Below are 24,772 nucleotides of genomic sequence, written 5' to 3' on the forward strand. Positions count from 1 at the left end.
GTGATCTGATTACTAGAGCGCGGGAAACTTTCAGAGCCCTGATATTCCTGCACATTTCAGTGTGAAGTGCACCCGATCGCTGGTGTGGTTAAACCAATTTGACTCACAGGCACAACGGTGCGTGCTGGAATTGTCAAATGTCAGACTGTCGACTCAGGACGAATAAATTCACTATCGTGACGTCTAACATGTCCGAGATGACTTGCGGATACACTGTCGGTACAGCTGGAAACTGCCACTGGCTCTTAGTTCACCACAAGTTGCATACCACAATTCACGCCCACCAGCGAAACACCTGAAGTTCTCCACCAGGGGAGGACCGGAAGACGAAGAAAGGCAAAGAATCACAACCACTTTTCACCAAGCCTCGGTACGGGGGCCGAATTAGCAAAAACGAAACGGCTTCCACATTGTACACACCAACTGAACTATCACCTACACACTGAATCTCCCTTCTTGGCAGTTCTGTTGGACCGGTAGCCAATCCAGACACAGCACTGGTGTTCTTACGCTGGGGGAGCAAGCCTACACCTCTCATGGCCTAAGAGGAGCCAACCAAAGATTCAGAATTTCTCTTGTCTGAAAAAGAAACATTTTAAAGTAGGGAGGCTTCATTGTCACGGTAAACATGACCATCTTTCGGCAAAAAAAGTCTGCCTAGACGGGACCGCAGTCCCTCATAGGAGATTTTAATCTTTCCAGGTCGACCTTCGAGTTTCTGAAAGAAGGCTGTTAAGCTTCCAGACAGTCGTACCCGTGAAATACATATTTTTGCCGCTCGCTAAAAGGACTTGACGACTTCCTAGCGTCAGGGGAGTTACAGCCTTGTCTCCACTAAACATGTCCAACAACTGCTCTGTCCGTATTGTCCCACGTTCTAACGTGAGAATGCACAGAGTTTTATAGCCTGCCCACAACAGTCCCTCTTAAATGACTTCCTCCACCCACTTTTCACCAACTGATCATCTTCGCAGCAGACTGTTGCCTGGCGCAGGTAAAATGTTTTGCGAACTGGCACCCTCCAGCTCTGACAGTAAGTGGAAAGCAGAGAATGCCATGGCCCAAGGTCCCTCTGCAGGTACAATCCACAGATCTCCGCTTCCCAGAATCACTCGCACAGCCAAGTCGTTGGCTTCAGCATATATGGCCCGCAATCCATCACCCCCCCCCCCCCCTGTTCTCTGTCGACGCCCCTATGGCCCCTAAGGTACAAGTTCCGTATAGACTAAACATGCAGTTATATGAACATTCTTGCCACAATTTCCTAATGTAAAAATGGTCGTAAACCACAGATGCCAAAAGTAGTGCTGGGGAACACAGGAACCATGATCCAAAATACGAATGTTAATCCGACTGACAGTGTTTTTAAAGTGAAAGAGTGGTGCGGCCCCTCTTTACACAGTATCACAAACACTATAAGTAAAGTACCACGAGACTGTGTCCTATGGTCTGCCCAGGACCACAATGCAATAGCACTGCCGCGTACTCCGCTGTAGCCGTAGTTATGCTATTATGTATCCCAACCATAGAATAGGGTGTGAAATGCACTTCATTTTAAAAAAGAATATATGTGTCGCAGTCCACAGACGACTCTGGCGGCATCTGGCTGTAGAAACAAAGAGAGAAGCAGTCACTGTAGGCTTCGGCTGAAAAAATAGAGGAAGCACAGAGTCACAAAACAATACAAGCAATGAATCAAAATACGCACATGCTACTTTCTCCGTGGATTATACGTCAGTTGCCCTCTCTGCCCAGCCACAGTGTAGAATAGGAAATGTACTTCATTTAAAAAATACGGTGTGAGGCAATTAAAAGTGGCCTGGAGAACAGAGTTCCAGGGAAAGGAAACAGAGTACTATTTATTTTTATTTTTTTATTTATTTATTGCCAAATTATAGACCTGTTACCTGATGTTTAAAACAGGTCGTACATCTTACAATTTTCGTTTTTCATCTTTTTACAGTTTTCTTTCCTTTTATTTTATCTACAACATTTACACAGAATGATACTTTTCAAAATAACAATAATTTAAGGTTGAAATATAAATAAAATTTCGTTGTTTATGACTGACGGTGAATACCTCGGAATGGTTTCTCCGAGCCGTTGACCGCCAGTCACACACACACACACACACACACACACACACACGCAAATGGTTTTTAGTAGAGAAATTATGTTGCTTATCCTATTTATTACTAACCCTATGTATTAACTACTTTAGGTGCCCATCCATGTACAGCATTTGGTGTTTTCTTTGCTAGATTTCCAGCACTTTTGCTTATTTACTGTCACATCTCAGCTTCCTCCTCCTGTTCCTCCTCATTGTCACTATTTTCGTTGTCACTGTGGGTATCGCTGTCCATCCTCTGGAGACTGCTGTTACGCTGCACATAGGCATGTCTGTAATGTCGTGTCCGCCTATATTCTTCATGTGTTGTTTTTGAAATACTGTTTGTCAGTGCGTTTAATTGTGCCCATTGTTCTTCGTCTCTTATTGCTGCATATATATCTATGTCTGTATCTGTGTAATCTAAGAGTAGTGTATGTCTATTGTTCGCGTATTGCCCGCAGAAAAAGACAGTGTGTTCTGGGGAACCTTCTTCCCCGCATGTGCATGTAGGTGTCTGCCTCAGACTCACGCGGTTTAAGTGCGTGGGATAAGGTCCGTGTCAGGGTTAAGAAATGTACCATGCCGCGGCTGGGATCGATATGTTTCATTCTCAACCGCTCCCTTATGTCAGGGAGGAAGTCGCGCAGTCTACGTCCCTTATCACTTACATCCCACTCACCTTGCCATGTATCCAAACGCCAACTTTTAAGGTGACGTATCGTCTCTATGGGCACACCGGTTATTGTGTGTACCTTATCTAGTCTCCCCACCTTTAACCAGTACCTTGCAGCTCTGTATTTGATAGTGATATCTATGGGGCATATTCAGAGCACCACACACAGTGCATCTGCTGAGGTGGTACCGAAGGCTCCAGATAGCCTAAGTAGGACACTTCTCTGAATTCGTCTGGCGGATGCTTTGTTGGTGACCACGTTCAGTCTATGTGCCCACGTGTTAGCTGCGAAGCTGAGTACTGATTCGAAGAGCGCACAGTGGTATGTACGTATGACTGGTAGAGGTAGTCTGTACTGTTTTGAATTTATCCTCATCAGTTTGTGGAGTATTTTTTCTGCTTTGTCTGTTGTTAGCCTTATGTGTTCGTGGAAATTCAAAAAAAAAAAAATGGCTCTGAGCACTATGGGACTTAACATCTTAGGTCATCAGTCCCCTAGAACTTAGAACTACTTAAACCTAAGTAACCTAAGGACAGCACACAACACCCAGTCATCACGAGGCAGAGCGTGGAAATTCAATTTTTCATCTATGTGTACCCCAAGATAGCGCGAAATGAGTGCTCGTTTGATGTTTGTGTCCCCAATTTTAACCGAAGGATTCCTTTGGAGTGATCCTTTCAGTATAGTGTATGTTGTTTTGTTTTCGGCTATCCTGAGTTTGTTGTTGTGACACCACTGAGTAATTGTTTGTGGTAATCCACTGGCTTTCTCTTCTAACTGGGCTCTGTTGTTTGCAGTGACTACAACTAACAGGTCATCTGCGTAGGCGAAAATTCCGTCTGACCTGTCATCCCCATCCAGAAGTTGTAGGAGGGGTTAGATTGTTATGTCCCAGAAGATGGGGCCGCAGATCGACCCCTGAGGACAGCATTTTGTAATTCTTTTAATTACTTTCCGGCTGTCCATCTGCCATTCGACTACTCGGTCTTTACAGTAGTCTAGAAAACTGTTGTACAGTGACTGCGGTACCTCCAGATGTCTTAGCCTCTGAAACAGTGCGGGCCACCAAAGATTATCAAATGCTCCGGCAAGAGTACTAACCAGACTTTGGCAGATGTTGAAAGTGACCTGCCGGCCGGGGTGGCCTAGCGGTTCTAGGCGCTACAGTCTAGAACCGCGCGACCGCTACGGTCGCCGGTTCGAATCCTGCCTCGAGCACGGATGTGGTTGATGTCCTTAGCTTAGTTAGGTTTAAGTAGTTCTGAGTTCTACTGGACTATTGACCTCTGAAGTTAAGTCCCATAGTGCTCAGAGCCATTTGAACCATTTTTTTGAAAGTGACCACCATTCGTCTCTTGGCACTTTTGGGCCCTGGTCAGCAAGTTGCCGAAGGTGGATCGAAGTTGGGCTGCTGGAATTGCTGCAGTCTCATCCGAAATGTTCTGCTGCAATTCATGAAGAGTATGAGATCTGTTGCCGTACGCCTCAAACTTGAGAGCTCCCCACGCAAAGTAATCGCACACTGAGAGGTCAGGTGACCTGGGTGGACAGCTAGGGCCACGACCAGACTGACCTCTGCTAACAACTCTGTCAGGCGTGAAGACTGTGTAAATGAGCTCCAAGATTCGACCGGCTGCATAGGCAGTTCCTTCATCGTGTTGGAAATAACTATAGGTCTTTCTTTCCTCCGTAATGCTCCCACAAATTCACGTCCAATCGTATCCACTCGTGCAGGCCACTTTTATTTGACCCATCTCGTATGTACGTCGCAGTCCTCGCCTGGCCCTTTTGGCAAGCTGATTGTAGAGAAACTGATGCAGTGTGCTCCGTCCGTGGACGAAGAACTCTCTGCTCCCTGACAGTGGGCACGAAGCTGCCAGTCATAAGAAGCACAACGCTACAGGCGTTAACATAAACTGTATGAAAACGTTAGTAACTTCTTATTGCAGAAATCTGTTTGTCACACAAAATGAAACGGTGAGAGGGAGAGAGGCAGCCTACGCGCAATAAAAATGTCATTTTTTGCAACAGAATCTACGTATGTGTATTTATCCTTTAACTGAGTTTGCTTTTTAAACGTACGATCCGTTCTCTGTACCGTTGTAAGATTCAACTGTGGAACAAACTGGTTAGCATCGATTCATTAGAACATCAAATGTACTATAAACTTGAGTGCTTGGTCTTGGGTTACACACACACACACACACACACACACACACAGTGGAATTAAAGTTCTATTTGATTTTAAGCAAACGAATGTTAAGAATATGGAAGATTCTAGTAACAGTAATTCTGACAATGCCAAGGTGAGCCCCATCTGTCTTGCCTTCCTGATTCGTAAAGGAGGGTTTGTTTGTCGAGTAGGCTTTAACCCATTATAAGGAGCTGGCTTATAAGGAGCTTGTTCGCCCGATTCTTGAGTATTGTTCATCTGTCGGGGATCCCTATCAGATAGGACTGCTAGAGGAGATAGAGAAGATCCAACAAAGAGCAGCGCGTTTCGTCACGGGGTCGTTTAGCTGGCGGGAGAGTGTTACGGAGATGCTAAACAAACGCCACTGGCAGACATTACAAGAGAGCCGTTGTACATCACGGAGAGATTTAATACTGAAATTTCGGGACAGCACTTTTCAGAAGGAGTCAGACAATATATTACTCAACATATATCTCACGTATAGACCACGAGGAGAAAATTCGAGAATTAGAGCCAATACAGAGGCTTACCGACAATCTTTCTTCCCACGCACTATTTGCGAGTGGAACAGGATTGGAGGGATCAGATAGTGGTATCGAAAGTACTCTCCGCCACACACCATTACGCGGCTTGCGGAGTATGATGTAGATGTAGATGCGTTAGCAGTTATGACTGACAGGTGTGTGTTATATGTCACCACAAAATGCTAATATCCATATAATGCTGTAAATATATACCTTAGAGTCCATAATTACCACATGCATTGGATCCTTAGGATTTTCGTGGTGTGTATTACGACAAAATACTTGATTTGATCAACTGTCGAATACACTTGTCAGGTTGGATTAATGGACGTGGCTGCCTCCATCGAGTCTATTTTAGTGTTTGCACAAGCATAATACGGAGCAAATAGAAGGCACATATTCGATTACCTGTATCGTAGCAGCACACACACAAAACAGCGTGTAACTGGATTTTCATGACCATTCACGTTTAGAAGGTGTGACCAGAAGAAGATGATATGTCGTCATCTTCTTGTCATGCTAAGACATAGATAGTCCTGTGTCTCTCCTACAGAGAGTTAAAGTACATACAACTGATTTCCACTTACAAATACAATGTATGGCTGTCCACCACTGCTATTTTCCTACATTAAATGCGAGCCCCCCCCCCCCCTGTGTTTAAACCAGCATGTAAATCTACATCGTATCCCTCCAACTGTAGTGTTTATAGTGTCCCTTAATCCAGTAAACGGTCTCGACTATAGTGCATTCAGAATTACTTAAGGATTGACAGTTCGGAAGTAGCACAGGTGAGCGTGGAACAGAGTTGTCAAGTCCCGCACAGAACTCTCGCGTAATCTCATTTTTCATTCAACTCGCTCACAGACACGAACTAGATCTTTAAATGTGGTGCCGACTGTAATTCGTTGTGAAATAGTTTCACTATGTGATGGTTTCAATTTTATTTTTAAAAAAGTTTATGTAGACAGTAAAACGACAGTTTTCAAAAACAACTTTCCGACGACATTATCAAATTTTCTACATGCGAGAAAGTTTTTTGTTATTGAAGTTAGGTGTACACATTATGCGAATGAAATGTCCAGAAAACATCAAATTTTCATCTGTTTCAAACCTTAGCGGTGTCGAAGATTCCTAACGCAAGATACAGGACTGTAAATAATATGACGCGCAATCGTCTGCTCGCGTACTGTAGCGACAGGCAACAGATCTCTACATTTGTAAAGACCTGATATATTTCTGATATGCGTCCTTATTTCTAAAACAACAAAAAATAAAATAATGTTTGTTTGGTATCTTAAATAGGACAACATCTATTCTGAGAAACAAAAACAATACAAAAACGGCCAATGTATTGCAGACATTATTTTGTATACTGTAATATTTATGCACAGATTCTATTCTGGAAATGTACTTTCTTTGGAATTAATATTTGATAATGCCGACATATTAAAATTTCAAAACTTAGTGTGAATTAATTTAGTTATGCCAGTGCTTACAAGTGCAAACTGTGCACTCCAAACGTGGAGCTGAATCCGTTTGTGCTGCATCTCTATGTGGATAATGGTAAAACTCCATTGACATCGCTCACGTCGCTATTACAGACACTTGAAGTTTCACTGTCACTATTGTCATTGATAATCATCTCTTCCACTGAAGTCTCCAAAGCACCTTCATCCAGCCATGCTCTTTCCATAATGTTGTGTGTGTGTGTGTTTGACGGCTTTCTTCCAGTCTTCAGAGGTAACGTGAGTAATAGCTTCTTTAGTGCGTGCTTCTACTGCGGAGAGCGTAAATTTTTTGTTCTTCGATATAAAGAGGAGGAGACAGTGTGGTACGAAACCTTGTGAGGTGCCTGCATGCAGTAGAATCAATCTGCCCCCCCCCCCCCTTACCGGACGGCGTCTGCATTGTTCCTTTCATCGAGCCAAACCACGTCATTAACATTTATGCTAAATATTTCCCTTAAAAATCGGCATCGTTATGCAGCAATATCCTCCGTTTCCATCAATAGCTTACGACCGCAAAACTTTCCGTAGTGAAATCCTACGTTGTGCAAAGCTGTGAATAACGATGTTTGACTGCCCTGAAAAAGTCCTGATTCTTCAAGTTTCACCAATAACTTTGAGAGTGTGGGATATTCCTCTCTGGGACAATAATCGTAAACATGTCGACGAATTGCATCCTCTGCAAATGAATCTAAATTGGTAACACACTTATCCATAGAACGTTTCTTCCTGGGAGTACCAAGTTTGGATTGTTCTCCAACTTCCTTTTCTGTCTCGAACAGTTCCTTCCCAATTTTTACGACAGTGTTTCGGTTGATATTCAGGGCTGCTGTCATGCTGTCTACTACCTTGCTAACGGAGAGAGTGGGCCACCATTAATTTTTTTATTCTCAAAGTAAGCTCTTAAGGAACAAACCATTTCTCTACACTGTCCTCGTAAAGCAATGACCTGTCAACGAAAACGACGTCGAACTTTGCTACTTCTTACTTTCGATGTACTTTCTTCTGGCATGTTAAATAAGACAGAACAAATGTCACAGAAACAATACGGTAGCTCCTAAACTGCAGCCGGCCGGTGTGGCCGAGTGGCTCTAGGGGCTTCAGTCTGGAACCGCGAGACCGCTACGGTCGCAGGTTCGAATCCTGCCTCGGGCATGGATGTGTGCGATGTCCTTAGGTTAGTTACGTTTAAATAGTTCTAAGTTCTAGGGGACTGATGACCTCAGATGTTAAGTCCCGTAGTGCTCAGAGCCATTTGAACCTAAACTGCAAAGAAACAAACACAGCGCGCAGCGATCGCACTGACTTACTCACTGCAACTAAATCGCGGCACCAGCGGAAGTGTTGTGGACTGAGATTTGGCAACTCAGGGATCACGTGCCCGCTGGGCTGCGGCTACAGTCATCACGGGATTGGCTGAATCCGAGCCGTGCCTCCGGCGCGGCATTCTCCCTACCACTTCCGTCGCAGCTATCAATACAAAAGTAATTTTGAATAGACTATACAACAGTTTTGATTAGCGCACAGTGTAACTGCAACTACTGCTTTTATATCTATGCACAGGGCTTAGTACATGACGTACTCTGATTCCCGCAATAAGATCGTCGTCACGTTTAGATGCATAAATTGTTTTTTCTCGTGTGCCCCTGCAGGTAGTAATCGTTTATGATTCCAAACGGTAGTCCAACTACTAGTAGCAGCTACTAAAGCTGGCAAAAGCATCGCTGGTTTTCTTTGCTAGTGTTAAGAATAAGGACAACTATCTAGTTGGAGAAATGTAAAGACAGCTGACGATAGGTCACCACAGCATTATGAACCGGTTTTAAACTCTGCAAACGGTTGTTATGTTTTTAGATGTACAACATCTCCAGTACAACAAGTCCAGATGTGTGTGGAACATTATAAACAAAGTTTTGTGTATATACCTTAATATGGTAAATGGTCTCAGTTCTAACATTTTTCACTAGTGCACTAACATATGGCCGCCCACCACTGCTGTTTATAGTATTTGCCACGAACTACCTGTTTATAGCTTTAATAGTTAGTTTCAGTCCTTCTTGCAAATCTTCTACCTGAGAGCATTCGGGAAGTTTAATTCACCCTCATACCTCCTGCATAATAGAGCTGTTAAAGCACGCCACGCTGCCAGCTCTTTTGTAGTTCATTCTTGAGGAATATCTACACTCCTGGAAATTGAAATAAGAACACCGTGAATTCATTGTCCCAGGAAGGGGAAACTTCATTGACACATTCCTGGGGTCAGATACATCACATGATCACACTGACAGAACCACAGGCACATAGACACAGGCAACAGAGCATGCACAATGTCGGCACTAGTACAGTGTATATCCACCTTTCGCAGCAATGCAGGCTGCTATTCTCCCATGGAGACGATCGTAGAGATGCTGGATGTAGTCCTGTGGAACGGCTTGCCATGCCATTTCCACCTGGCGCCTCAGTTGGACCAGCGTTCGTGCTGGACGTGCAGACCGCGTGAGACGACGCTTCATCCAGTCCCAAACATGCTCAATGAGGGACAGATCCGGAGATCTTGCTGGCCAGGGTAGTTGACTTACACCTTCTAGAGCACGTTGGGTGGCACGGGATACATGCGGACGTGCATTGTCCTGTTGGAACAGCAAGTTCCCTTGCCGGTCTAGGAATGGTAGAACGATGGGTTCGATGACGGTTTGGATGTACCGTGCACTATTCAGTGTCCCCTCGACGATCACCAGTGGTGTACGGCCAGTGTAGGAGATCGCTCCCCACACCATGATGCCGGGTGTTGGCCCTGTGTGCCTCGGTCGTATGCAGTCCTGATTGTGGCGCTCACCTGCACGGCGCCAAACACGCATACGACCATCATTGGCACCAAGGCAGAAGCGACTCTCATCGCTGAAGACGACACGTCTCCATTCGTCCCTCCATTCACACCTGTCACGACACCACTGGAGGCGGGCTGCACGATGTTGGGGCGTCAGCGGAAGACGGCCTAACGGTGTGCGGGACCGTAGCCCAGCTTCATGGAGACGGTTGCGAATGGTCCTCGCCGATACCCCAGGAGCAACAGTGTCCCTAATTTGCTGGGAAGTGGCGGTGCGGTCCCCTACGGCACTGCGTAGGATCCTACGGTCTTGGCGTGCATCCGTGGTGCGTCGCTGCGGTCCGGTCCCAGGTCGACGGGCACGTGCACCTTCCGCCGACCACTGGCGACAACATCGATGTACTGTGGAGACCTCACGCCCCACGTGTTGAGCAATTCGGCGGTACGTCCACCCGGCCTTTCGCATGCCCACTATACGCCCTCGCTCAAAGTCCGTCAACTGCACATACGGTTCACGTCCACGCTGTCGCGGCATGCTACCAGTGTTAAAGACTGCGATGGAGCTCCGTATGCCACGGCAAACTGGCTGACACTGACGGCGGCGGTGCACAAATGCTGCGCAGCTAGCGCCATTCGACGGCCAACACCGCGGTTCCTGGTTTGTCCGCTGTGCCGTGCGTGTGATCATTGCTTGTACAGCCCTCTCGCAGCGTCCGGAGCAAGTGTGGTGGGTCTGACACACCGGTGTCAATGTGTTCTTTTTTCCATTTCCAGGAGTGTATATACAACTTTAAGTTTACAACTTTTGCAAACGATTGTCCATTAAATGCAGTTATACCTTGTACTCTCCAGTCACAGTCACATTTCTACATACGCTGTCTTTAAAGCAGTATGTAAGCCTCGTCTGCAATAGGTGCCTCTTTTTCTCTAATTGCTATTTATATTCAGCGCTCTAGACATATACACCAGTTTTTGTTGCAATGCACATAACACATTAACTCGAGGGATAACATTTCTTGTGGTAGCCAGAGCTAATTCGAAAATGTCTATATTTGATGGTAGCGTGGAAAGCATTGTTCTAGACTGAGATAAATATGCCACCCCTGCTTTAATATATCAGTTCTGTGTAGTACGTATATCGTCTTTGTTGGAGTTGATGTTAAGATTCGCCAAGTAGTCTGCTGGTAGATAATTAAAACTGTCGGCAGTCAGGACATAATTTATAAGCTTATCTGATATGTGCATAGCAGTCAATTCTCGTGTTTTCTTATTACAGCTGCAGAACGTTAATAAACACCGTGCTGCAGCTATTCTGTAAGATATTCGTTCATTGACGCCACCTGGAAGCAATTGGCTTGGAGTACATTGTAAATACAACGTTCTTTTTTTGAGCAGAGGAGGACATATAAGTTTCTCGTAGTCTGAAACACTTTATAAAATCTATCAGGAGGTTACCGACAACTTTTCTCACTCCCAGGTTTTTGATTTGATATATAAATTTGTTATATATCTTTAGTCCGCACCTGGAGCTTAACCACATTACTTCACCTGCTCTGTACATTAGTAAATACTGTTTGTCAGCCTCTAATACATTTCCACAGTGAATTCTCTTCTATTGGGTTGTGGGCTGGTAGAGAACCACTAGCTCAATATTGTGGGAATTACATGTCTTTCTATTCTGTATGGGACCCATGTGAATTCCCTTCTATTGGGTTGTGGGCTGGTAGAGAACCATTAGCTCAATATTGTGGGAATTACATGTCTTTCTATTCTGTATGGGACCCATGGCGGATCTCATCCACAGTCACCATTCTCGCAGTATCGCATTTACGAATTTACGAGTCTTATATCATCGTCACAAACTAATAATATTTCCGGGTTTACTTGTGTAAATATCTACTTGTTGTAAGATGCGATGTTACTCATTATTCTTAGTAAACAGATAAATTTTCGTAGCAAATACTGTAGTGTCCACCGCGTTTCTTTGGAATTCTATGCATCTTTCGAAATTACTTTAAGAACGATCATCATACTCGGTTGTGGCCGACAAAAAGGAGTGCATTTCTCACGAAACACTATAGGGAGGGAATATATTCGACGAGTATGATTCCAGAAGAATATAATAATTCCAATCCCAAAGAAAGCAGGTGTTGACAGATGTGAAAATTACCGAACTATCAGTTTAATACGTCACAGCTGCAAAATACTAACACGAATTCTTCACAGACAAATGGAAAGACTGCTAGAAGCCGACATCGGGGAAGATCAGTTTGGATTCCGTAGAAATATTGGAACACGTGCGGCAATACTGACCTTACGACTTAACTTAGAAGAAAGATTAAGGAAAGGTAAATCTACGTTCCTAGCATTTGTAGACTTAGAGAAAGCTTTTGACAATGTTGACTGGAACACTCTCTTTTAAATTCTAAAGGTGGCAGGGGTAAAATACAGGGAGCGAAAGGCTATTTACAATTTGTACAGAAGCCAGGCGGCAGTTATAAGAGTCAAGGGGCATGAAAGGGAAGCAGTGGTTGAGAAGGGAGTGAGACAGGGTTGTAGCCTCTCCCCAATGTTATTCAATCTGTATATTGAGCATGCAGTAAAGGAAACAGAAGAAAAATTCGGAGTAGGTATTAAAATCCATGGAGAAGAAATAAAAACTTTGAGGTTCGCCGATGACATTGTAATTCTGTCAGAGACAGCAAAGGACTTGGAAGAGCAGTTGAACGGAATGGACAGTGTCTTGAAAGGAGGATATAAGATGAACATCAACAAAAGCAAAACGAGGATAATGGAATGTAGTCGAATTAAGTCAGGTGATGCTGAGGGTATTAGATTAGGAAATGAGACACTTAAAGTAGTAAAGGAGTTTTACTATTTGGGGAGCAAAATAACTGATGATGGTCGAAGTAGTGAAGATATAAAATGTAGACTGGCAATGGCAAGGAAAGCGTTTCTGAAGAAGAGAAATTTGTTAACATCGAGTATAGATTTAAGTGTCAGGAAGTCGTTTCTGAAAGTATTTGTATGGAGTGTAGCCATGTATGGAAGTGAAACATGGACGATAAATAGTTTGGACAGTAAGAGAATAGAAGCTTTCGAAATGGGGTGCTACAGAAGAATGCTGAAGATTAGATGGGCAGATCACATAACTAATGAGGAGGTATTGAATAGAATTGGGGAGAAGAGGAGTCTGTGGCACAACTTGACGAGAAGAAGAGACCGGTTGGTAGGACATGTTCTGAGGCATCAAGGGATCACAAATTTAGCATTGGAGGGCAGCGTGGAGGGTAAAAATCGTAGAGGGAGACCAAGAGATGAATACACTAAGCAGATTCAGAAGGATGTAGGTTGCAGTAGGTACTGGGAGATGAAGAAACTTGCACAGGATAGGGTAGCATGGAGAGCTGCATCAAACCAGTCTCAGGACTGAAGACCACAACAACAACATGATTCCTGTACGTTGCCACCATCGTATACCTGATGTAGCGATCACATGCGAGAACTTCTCGATAAGGAGAGCGCCATTTTGGTATAATCTGTGTTGTCAATGTCAGTAACACGTCAGTCCTATAATAAATACAATAGAAAGCATTCCACAATTGATGTCAGTAATTACTTTCTGGTTCAGTGTTCGTCGCACGTCGGAATTAAAGGGCTGACTACCTAGCAGGGTTGTTTGAGATGCAGTTCATCTCTCTAGATGCGTATTTGGTAGCGCTGTGAGACGCAACACAAAGTATCTTCGGTAGAAAGCGTAAGACTTTTTATTTTTGTTTATTCCCAGCCGATGTGAGAATGTTTCTTTAACACATACTGCTATTGACGGGATGGCTTTGTTAGAGTTTTTACACCGTGTTATGATATTTCTGCTAGATCTTCGCCTCTAAATCACTGTGATTGATGGATATGCTGTAATACATTTTTTAGGACATGGCTTCGATTATCGACTATAGGAATACTATTCTAGCAGCGACAATGTGTTATTTCCGTTTTATTTTGTGTGAGAAATAGCGGGCTTTAGTAATAAGAACTTAGTAACGTCTTAACACGGTATACGTTCACGTCTGCAGCGTCGCGCTTCTTAAGACCAGAAGGGTCAATCCGACTTATGACGGCACTGCTAGGGGGCACATAGTTCAGGGTCCACAGTCGAGCTGAGCCTGTCGGTTTCTTTCCAGCCAGCCCAGCTTACCAACAGGAACTGTGAGGTACATATTTTTTCAAAAAAACAAATTGTATTTCCTATCCTATGCTACGGCTAGGGAAAGACAGTAGGGCTGACTGAATATAACCCACGGAGAATGTAGCAAGTGCGTATTCTGGAGCATTGCTTTAATTGTTTTGTGACGCTATGCTTCCTCTTGCTTCCAGTCGAAGCCTCAAATGACTCTCTCTCTCTCCATCTCTCTCTCTCCCTCCCTCTCTCTACAGCCAGATTGCCAACATGGTCGTCCGCGGATTGTGGCATACATATTATACATATTCTTGGTTCAAATGGCTCTGAGCACTATGGGACTTAACTTCTGAGGTCATCAGTCCCCTAGAACTTACAACCACTTAAACCTAACTAACCTAACGACATCACACACATCCATGCTCGAGGCAGGATTCGAACCTGCGACCGTAGAGGTCGCGCGGTTCCAGACTGTAGCGCCTAGAACCGCTCGGCCACCCCGGCCGGCTCATGCATATTCTTTTCTAAACGAAGTGCATTACCCATCCCGTAGTAAGAGTAGGAGACATAGTGGCATAGCTGCAGCTACAGCGGAGCGCTGATGCGATGTTGCGTTCAGCGGAGCAGAGGACACGGTATTCTTGTTTATCAGTGTATTTTTCGTTAGTCCTTTTGGTAGTAGCCAACGGCCTTGCCGCAGTGGATGCACCGGTTTCCGTCAGATCACCGAAGTTAAGCGCTGTCGGGCATGGCGGGCACTTGGATAGGTGACCACCCGGGCCGCCATGCACTGTTGCCATTTTTGTGGGTGCACTCAGCCTCGTGATGCCAATTGGGGTGCTAATCGACCGAATAGTAGCGGCTCCAGTCAAAGAAAACCATCGTAACGACCGGGAGAGCGGAGTGCTGACCACATGCCCCTGCTATCCACATCCTCATCCGAGGATGACACGGCGGTCGGATGGTCCGGATGGGCCACTTGTGGCCTGTGGAGGGGGTGCGTTTTGGTAGTCCTTTTGTTTATACGCCACGGGGGTTAAAGAAACATGTATAAATACATAAAAAATATTGTGAGAGTACTTATACACCTGCCTAAAGCCTCGAATGACATAATTTGTTATAGACACAATCTGATCCTCTCTCGCCTACGCTGTTCCGCTCCAGAGTGCTCTTTTTTAGAACAGTTATTAGCGTGGCTATTGCTGACCCAATAATGGCGAGCAGACTGGTGCACACACGGTGCGATAGTGCTTATAGAATTTTTCCCATGGAAAATATTACGTAAAATAGTTGTGAATACTTACACATCTACCTGCTACCTCTAATGGCGTAATAGAACTCAAGTTACGTATTTTGTTATAGACACAGTCTGATCCTCTCCCCCACATACTGTTCTCCTCCAGAGCACCCTTTTAGTTGGAATGTAACAGCTATTACTGCTAGTAAATAGTGGCTTTTGGTATGCTGTTGTCGAACATATGGACTCTCAACTGCAGTGTCAGCGTATATAGGATTATGCTATGAATAAATATGTAAACTTGTGGGAGTACATACTTTTCTGCCTCGTGCCTCGAATGATGTAGTAAAGCTCAAGTAATGTGTAATCTGTTACTAACAACAAACAGACACTTGCCGATTCTCTCCCTAGGCTCCCTTACTCCAGAATGTCCTTTTTTATAACAGTTATTGCTGCTAGTAGGCCGGCCGGAGTGGCCGAGCGGTTCTAGGCGCTAGAGTCTGGAACCGCGCGACCGCTACGGTCGCAGGTTCGAATCCTGCATCGGGCATTGATGTGTGTGATGTCCTTAGGTTAGTTAGGTTTAAGCAGTTCTAAGTTTTAGGGGACTGATGACCTTAGAAGTTAAGTCCCATAGTGTTCAGAGCCATTTGAACCTTTTTTGCTGCTAGTAGTCCGTGTCTACTGGTACCACAGCACTGTCGAACAGTGAGTCCACTGCCTGATACAAAGACGCAATTGTAGTAGAGAACGCCAAATAATGCTGCCCTTGCAGCATTTTTTGTTTTTTTGTTTTTGTTTTCGACCCACAAAAAAATGGTTCAAATGGCTCGGAGCACTATGGGACTTAACTTCTTGTCATCAGTCCCCTATAACTTATAACTACTTAAACCTAACTAACCTAAGGACATCACACACATCCATGCCCGAGGCAGGATTCGAACCTGCGACCGTAGCGGTCACGCGGTTCCAGACTGAAGCGCCTATAACCGCACGGCCACACCGGCCGGCTTCGACCTACACCACTGTGCGTTAGCATTACTGCTCCTGACAGGTGTACTGTCATACGAAAGACTATTAATTTTTCAGCTACCAGCCGGCACCACAGTCGCATAATGACAGGTAGTGAAATACTAATTGTTTTCAACCACCTGGCTACGACACTGCATGTTGTAGCGAAAGTAAATTGCAGGCAGTGCCTCTCGTTGCTAACCCGGCTATATTCCCGATGCTTCACGCTCTGACATCCCGCTGCTGCTGGTGGAAGCAAAACTGCTGAAGTAAACAATTATAATAGCAACAGTATCAATGAGAAACAATGATAATAGCAACAATATGACTACCACATTTGACAAACATTTACTGACTACTGTTGGTGCCCAAAATGTCTTTTGTTGGTTTTGGAATTTATGTGGCTACTGAAGCTGCTGATAATGCTGACGTACGACTGGCGCTATCAGCACTCATCCGGCCACCAGTGTGAAATGCTACTCTCCACGCGGTGTCCCTGGGGTCAGGAACCCATTGGCCAATACTCAAACACTATTGGACTCCGCCCCCCCCCCCCAAAAAGAAAATAACACTAGGGAGTGATTGAGAGGAGAAAAGACGAGTGTGATTGAGAGGAGAAAAGACAGAGTGTGCTGTTACGTAAGAGACCAATTAGTAACCAATTATTCAAGTTGTTATCCTATCACGTTCTAAGCAAAGAAGGGAAAGCAGAAAGGTGGAAGGAGTATATAGAGGGTCTATACAAGGGCGATGTACTTGAGGACAATATTATGGAAATGGAAGAGGATGTAGATGAAGATGAAATGGGAGATATGATACTGTGTGAAGAGTTTGACAGAGCACTGAAAGACCTGAGTCGAAACAAGGCCCCCGGAGTAGACAGTATTCCATTGGAACTACTGACGGCCGTGGGAGAGCCAGTCCTGACAAAACTCTACCATGTGGTGAGCAAGATGTATGAAACAGGCGAAATACCCTCAGACTTCAAGAAGAATATAATAATTCCAATCCCAAAGAAAGCAGGTGTTGACAGATGTGAAAATTACCGAACTATCAGCTTAATAAGTCACAGCTGCAAAATACTAACACGAATTCTTTACAGACGAATGGAAAAACTAGTAGAAGCCAACCTCGGGGAAGATCAGTTTGGATTCCGTAGAAACACTGGAACACGTGAGGCAATACTGACCTTACGACTTATCTTAGAAGAAAGATTAAGGAAAGGCAAACCTACATTTCTAGCATTTGTAGACTTAGAGAAAGCTTTTGACAATGTTGACTGGAATACTCTCTTTCAAATTCTAAAGGTGGCAGGGGTAAAATACAGGGAGCAAAAGGCTATTTACAATTTGTACAGAAACCAGATGGCAGTTATAAGAGTCGAGGGACATGAAAGGGAAGCAGTGGTTGGGAAGGGAGTAAGACAGGGTTGTAGCCTCTCCCCGATGTTGTTCAATCTGTATATTGAGCAAGCAGTAAAGGAAATAAAAGAAAAATTCGGAGTAGGTATTAAAATTCATGGAGAAGAAATAAAAACTTTGAGGTTCGCCGATGACATTGTAATTCTGTCAGAGACAGCAAAGGACTTGGAAGAGCAGTTGAATGGAATGGACAGTGTCTTGAAAGGAGGATATAAGATGAACATCAACAAAAGCAAAACAAGGATAATGGAATGTAGTCTAATTAAGTCTGGTGATGCTGAGGGAATTAGATTAGGAAATGAGACACTTAAAGTAGTAAAGGAGTTTTGCTATTTGGGGAGCAAAATAACTGATGATGGTCGAAGTAGAGAGGATATAAAATGTAGGCTGGCAATGGCAAGGAAAGCGTTTCTGAAGAAGAGAAATTTGTTAACATCCAGTATTGATTTAAGTGTCAGGAAGTCATTTCTGAAAGTATTCGTATGGAGTGTAGCCATGTATGGAAGTGAAACATGGACGGTAAATAGTTTGGACAAGAAGAGAATAGAAGCTTTCGAAATGTGGTGCTACAGAAGAATGCTGAAGATTAGATGGGTAGATCACATAACTAATGAGGAAGTATTGAATAGGATTGGGGAGAAGAGAAGTTTGTGGCACAACTTGACCAGAAGAAGGGATCGGTTGGTAGGACATGTTCTGAGGCATCAAGGGATCACCAATTTAGTATTGGAGGGCAGCGTGGAGGGTAAAAATCGTAGAGGGAGACCAAGAGATGAATACACTAAGCAGATTCAAAAGGATGTAGGTTGCAGTAGGTACTGGGAGATGAAAAAGCTTGCACAGGATAGAGTAGCATGGAGAGCTGCATCAAACCAGTCTCAGGACTGAAGACCACAACAACAACATCCTATCACGGGTCAGCGTCAAATCGCAAGTCGGATAAAACTTATCGTGGAACATACACTGTCACTCTAGTGAGGCACATATTGCCTGTAACGATGGATGCGTAATTGTGTTGAACCGTTGTGCCTTCCAGAATGACAAGATCATCCAGGGAACGCCATTTTAACATTTCCCAAACCATAACACTCCCTGCTGCAGCTAGGTCCCTTCCAACAGCTGTTGCAGGGTGTCTGCTTTCTGTCCGACGGAACACAAACCTCACTCATCTGAAAACGCGACCCCCCACCACTCACTTGGCGTCCAGTTGCGAATACTGGAAAATTCCAGACTTCGTCGCCGATGAACCGTAGTCAGCATGGGTTTGTGTACCAGACGCTTCGGAAGCCCGTGTGTAGCAACTTTCGCTGAACGCTCGCTGAGGAGACACTGTTGGTAGATTCTTGGTTCGTCTGGCATCCTCAACACTTGCACCTCTATTCGTCCCTACGCATTGTAAGGTGGGCACGTCATTTTCATTTTTGTAAGTTATTGATTTGCACGTCAGAGAGAGAGGAAGTTATTTTAAACAGTCATTGGTCTTGTTTCGGCACAGTCTTTGCCTCTGCGCAGTCTGACACACTCGTAGTTGACGTGTGGCAGGTGCCGGACGTATTCAGGAGTGCTCTTTTGATTTGTGATGGTATCTGTTAGATGAAGAAAGTCAGCTAGTTAACTTTGTTCACTTGCTCAGAACTGAGAGTAAGACCACCCCACTTCCCTGAGTCACCCAATCAAATATCAATTTATTAAGCTGTTCTCTGTTGACATTTTACTCTTTTTAAATCACTGTTCACTTTGTTCAGCGTAGTATTGTTCAGACTAATGTTATGTCTCGAGATCACGAGAAGTATTACTCTGTATTTTTGAATACATATGGCATTCTGAATCGTTGTCTTGGAATATCATTTCATAGGAATAGTTGCTCTCCCCATCCCACTGTTTATGATTACATATTACCACATTACACCATGTGGTAAGCAACATTTTGAATACTGTTTGGAAATTTCATTTAGAAATTTCAATCTAGCTTAGCCGCTCCCTGATAGCTGTTTGCTTTAGAGAAATCTGCAACAGTGTTGTCAAGACGCGAGGTAAATGGAAATTTTGGTTTGGACTACGTAATTGTTTTACTTCAGCTGTACATTTAATATAAAGACAAGTTGTATTCAGATCAGTTACAGTTCCATTCAGGTTATTTGTATTTAGTCAAAGGTTAGCAGACGAGTTTAAGTTGGATAACATTTTGTTGTTTTGGTAATAAATAGACCTTTTATATAGTGGGAGGTAAATTTCGGATAACTTTCATACAGGAACACGTAGTGGGGAATGTGAACGTAGGCTTTCGCGGCCGTTGTCGCAGTCAATAAAATTCTTCTGGGTTTGAGGCCGCATTGTTAACTGTAACATTGCGACGTTTCGGCAACTATTGCAAGATGCCTCCGTCAGGGTGTATTGGTAACTACTGTATGAGCACTAATTTGGTTATTTATATACTATGGAGGAGTGCTGTCATTGGATATGAGGCTGAGGAGGAAGGGCATTAGGTGTTCTTTTATTGGTCTATGCATTGCTTGTTGTCATTGGCGCAAATAGGCGTTTTCCATTGGAGCTTCCTTCATTGCTTGCCACTGGTGGAAATCGGAGAATAGGAAACTGAGCGGCGACTGCAGCTCAGCGTTCTTTACTAACTGTCTAGTGTTGACTAGGGCGCGTCAGCGGTGGAGGGTACACAGAGTGCTGACGCGCTCTAGTGGATGCTAGACTAGTCGATGCTAAACTAGTGCTCATTCAGCAGTTAGCAATACACCCTGAGGGTAGCGCCATTTCGCCATGCACGGTCTACTTTAACGACGGCAGCGGCACGGAAATGCTTCCAGCTGTGGCCCGAAATCCAATGATGATACTCTTTCGGACGTCAGATAAAGCACTCGGTTCACGCATTCCGACAACGACTTCACTGCTTTCCGCGTTCCCCCCCCCCCCCCCCCCCCCCCCACACACGCGCTTTATGTACCCACCACTGCTGGTGCTGCCAGCTGCTGTCTGTGAGTGGTTACTGCCCGCTGAGATCGATCATAGCCGGTGATCACATTAATGTGACTGGACGGTGTAGTTCAAAGTGATTTTATTCAGTTACCTGTCGTTGTTCTGTGAATTTTATTCGTAACTGTACGCGATGGCCTTAAAACGTAGTACGCTACGGCGCACAAGTCGTCTGGTAGTAGATACTTAATGCTGCCCGTATGAAGCCGGGCCGGAGTCACTACTTACCGTGTGTTTTTAACCTCATCAGTTTTCGCTAACTCTCCCTTCTGTTCCGAGAAAAATAAAAAAATAAAAAACAACAACATGAAACGTCGAAAGTGATGGAGTTAACTTGTGGTGTCATCGCGTTCCCAGGTACGAGAACTTCTCAAGGCCAGCCACCTTGCGTGAAAAATAAGAAGACGGGAAAGCACCGCCGCTGAAGTAATGGCTGCTGCTGCTGCTGCTGCTGCTGCGGTGTTAAAAGCGCGCGCCGCTCTGCCCGCTGGTCATTATTATCCTGTGAAGCACCGGCTGAGCAATGCGCGCATCCCGTGTCCTGGTGTCGGCGCTGGCGCTGATGGCGGCGGCGATCGGCGTGGTGGAGGCAGCGCAGGCCATCAAGCCGCTGTCACCCAGTGCAGGTGAGCCCCCGGCGCTCGTACCGACCACAAACAGATTAACACTACGAGTAAAACCACAACTTAACCTGCCACTTAATTATGATTTACAGTGCGCTCCATCTACCGGGAGATCAAAAAGTCAGTATAAATTTCAAAACTGAAAAATCACGGAATAATGTAGATAGAGAGGTACTGCAACGTAACCTTCCAGTACTGGTGGTGGTATAAGTCCACCTAAGTAGGTAGATTACCGTCGCTTTGACATGTCCTACCGCTCTTGCAAGCTACCGTCTGTAGTAAATGGTTTCTTAAATTCGCGTGGTCCACGAAATTACTGACCCCTGCGAGTTATTGCTGGGTATTAATAATTTCTAACGGACGGTTTTAACGAACCGGTAGATTTGAACGCAACAGATAACCCATTTTTTTGAACCACTACAGAAGGCACCTACACAGGGCTTAATAGGCATTATATAGCTTTTATTTGCTTTCATGACCCAGAATTCGACTGTGGTACTGACTGCCGCCTATTCTTTATGATGGAAGGAGTAAATAATCAGTCGAGGGTAGAGATTAATTGATATTTATTCAGTACCGATGGTATTTCAACAACTAGTCGTGTTTCTCTTGCAATGTACATCATCAAAACTGGTCTCTAGTTAACATGGTTCAGTTTCGCCACGTAATTATGGAATGGGACAGAGGAGCGCAGACCTGGTTTCAATCTAATTCTATACAACCGCACAATTATACCTAAACCCTCGGTCATTACATTCAGTTACTATAGATTACTCAGAACAAGTTCCGCAAGGATAATACAAGCAAAACTAGATCAGGGTGGAAGAGTATTTTGCAAATCTTTATCAAATCAGTGGGCATTAAAATCCAATACTTTTCCTAGTGGAACGAGTATTTTACTTAACGCACAACATCGCCAACAAATCAACTCGTTATGGGGGTGCGCAAGAAACATCACTTCAATGCTGTTCAACCCACATGGCCAAGTTTCAGTAGCCAACAGAAACCCAGAAAAATATGGACACACACGATTATTCCTTCCCTATTTTACATTCGCTCACTATCGTATGATTATTCATCGTGTACAATATATTTTCAGACCGAAACTACAATTTATCAATGCGGCGGTTGCTCCAAACGACCACGTGGCGCGAAAGCAAGTTCACAAAGAAAACATATGGAAAATAAATAAAAACCCCCAAAATATTACTCTAAATGAAAGACCAGATTAAAATACATTGAATGAGTGAATTTCCGTTAAGCACAGAGCAATAACGTGACCGTGAGCTTAAGGCACATGGTGCGTTGCCTGAACAAGGCACTAACGCAAGGTCTGCTGAAATTCGAGTAAATTAAGAAAATCCATTCCCGTGTGGGGTTTCAGTGGTAATTTCGCACCTGATTTCAACATCTGGACTTCATTACAGAGCAGATTTCAGACAATCTAATACCTACGTTAACATTACCAAAACGAGAGCTGCGTGTCCATGTCTGTCCAGCACCACGACCCAGGAACAAGTGCTCTTCCAACCGAATTCGCCTAACCGTTCCACCTACAAACATGGTGGGGGTGGCACGCCAACCTGACAGAGCCAATACGCGCGCCTACGTGTCATCTTTGCCCTGACCTGCAAACTTGGTCTCTGCTAAACTTGTTCACGCTTGGGAGGTTGGTACTACCCTACCCCAGAAAGACCATTCATGCAGTGTTACAATCTGTGCCTAAAGCTTTCTGCTAGTTCACACACTCACTCATTTATACCGTCCAAGCCACACAAAGGAAAGGAAAATGGGAAACGAGGTACACAACAGAAAAAAATTCAATAAATAACAATGTTTAGTCCATTCTCTCCTTTTGGATACCAGCTGAGGTATTACCATCAAGAGAAGAAACTCTTGCTAATAATTTCTGCGTGCTAGAAATTTAATAAAACATTGGAGCGGTACAACAAGTTCTGTTTCAGTACAAATTGACACACATGCTTGAAATAACATGGGGTTTTATTAGAACCAAAAAAATGGAAACGTTCAAAAAAATTTCCGACAGATGGCGCTTCATCTGATCAGAATAGCAATAATTAGAATAACAAAGTAAGACAAATCAAAGATGGTGTTCTTTACAGGAAATGCTCAATGTGTCCATCATCATTGCTCAACAATAGCTGTAGTCGAGGAATAAAGTTGTGAAAAGCACTGTAAATCATGTCCGGAGTTATGGTGAGGAATTGGCGTCGGATGTTGTCTTTCAGTGTCCCTAGAGATGTCGGTCAATCACGATACACTTGCGACTTCAGGTAACACCAAAGCCAATAATCGCACAGACTGAGGTCTGTGGACCTGGGAGGCCAAGCATGACGAAAGTGGCGGCTGAGCACAAGACCATCACCAAACGACGCGCTCAAGAGATCTTTCACGCGTCTAGCAATACTTTGTTGTTGTTTTTTGTTCTAATAAAACCCCATGTCATTCCAAGCATGTGTGTCAATTTTTACCTCTCTATCTACATTATTCTGTGGTTTATTAAGTTTTCAAATTTATACTGAGTTTTTGATCACCCAGTAGATCCACACGTACTCTGCAAACATGGCAGAGCATACCATGCATCACTACTAGTCATTTCTTTTAATGTTCCACTTGCAAATGGAGCGAGAAAGAAACGACTGTACAAATTTTTTTCAGTAACACAGTAGTGGAAATCAATGTAACGGCCAGGTTCCTACGCATGTATGAGGGTCACTCCAAAAGAAACGCACACTATTTTTGTAAAAATACAGTTTTCAGTCTGCATGTGTGAAAGTTTTACAGTGTGTAGATACATCCTTCCCGCTTGTTTTCAAACTTAGTTCAACCTGTTCCCGTGAGTGCCGCCGTCACAGCATGTCTTCAAGATGGCTGCTACACTTCGTCAGAAGCAACGTGCTGTCATAGAATTTCTGTGCTGTGAAAACGAGACAGTGGAAAACATCCACAAGAGGTTGAAAAAATTGTATGGAGATGCTGCTGTCGATCGCAGTACAGTTAGTCGGTGGGCAAGCAGGTTACGTGATGAAAGCGGGCACGGCAATATTGAGAATTGTCTTCGCAGCGGCAGGCCCCGTACTGCACACACGCCAGACAATGTGCAGAGAGTTAACGAATTGGTCACTGCTGACAGACGCAACACAGTGAACGAATCGTCATGCTATGTTGGGATAGGGGAAGGAAGTGTTCGCAGAATACTGAAAGTGTTGGCGTTAAAAAAGGTTTGTGCCAGGTGGGTTCCCAGGATGTTGACAGTGGCTCACAAAGAAACAAGGAAAACGGTATGCAGCGAACTTTTGGAACAGTACTAGAATGGTGGAGATGAATTTCTTGGAAGAACTGTGACAGGTGATGAAACATGGCTCCATCATTTTTCACCAGCGACAAAGAGGCACTCAGTGGAGTGGCAACATGCAAATTCACCCAAGGAAAAAAAATTCAGAACCACACCTTCTGCTGGAAA

At 44.2% G+C, this 24,772-nt stretch overlaps 1 protein-coding gene and 1 pseudogene across 1 annotated transcript in view; both read left to right on the plus strand.

Annotated features, from left to right (window-relative positions):
* The first annotated feature begins 14,692 nt into the window (after positions 1–14,692).
* On the plus strand, positions 14,693–14,810 carry LOC126417879 (5S ribosomal RNA; annotated as a pseudogene).
* Positions 14,811–21,152: 6,342 nt separating this feature from the next.
* Positions 21,153–24,772, plus strand: part of LOC126416319 (uncharacterized) — a 60,861-nt gene continuing 57,241 nt past the window's right edge. Inside the window, exon 1 of the mRNA XM_050083981.1 lies at positions 21,153–21,291. Within this exon, the coding sequence (XP_049939938.1) occupies positions 21,189–21,291 (103 nt within the window). The 5' untranslated portion in view covers positions 21,153–21,188. The remainder of the gene's footprint in view (positions 21,292–24,772) is intronic.

Source organism: Schistocerca serialis, chromosome 8 (genome assembly GCF_023864345.2).
Source record: "Schistocerca serialis cubense isolate TAMUIC-IGC-003099 chromosome 8, iqSchSeri2.2, whole genome shotgun sequence".
Classification (NCBI taxonomy): Eukaryota; Metazoa; Arthropoda; class Insecta; order Orthoptera; family Acrididae; genus Schistocerca; species Schistocerca serialis.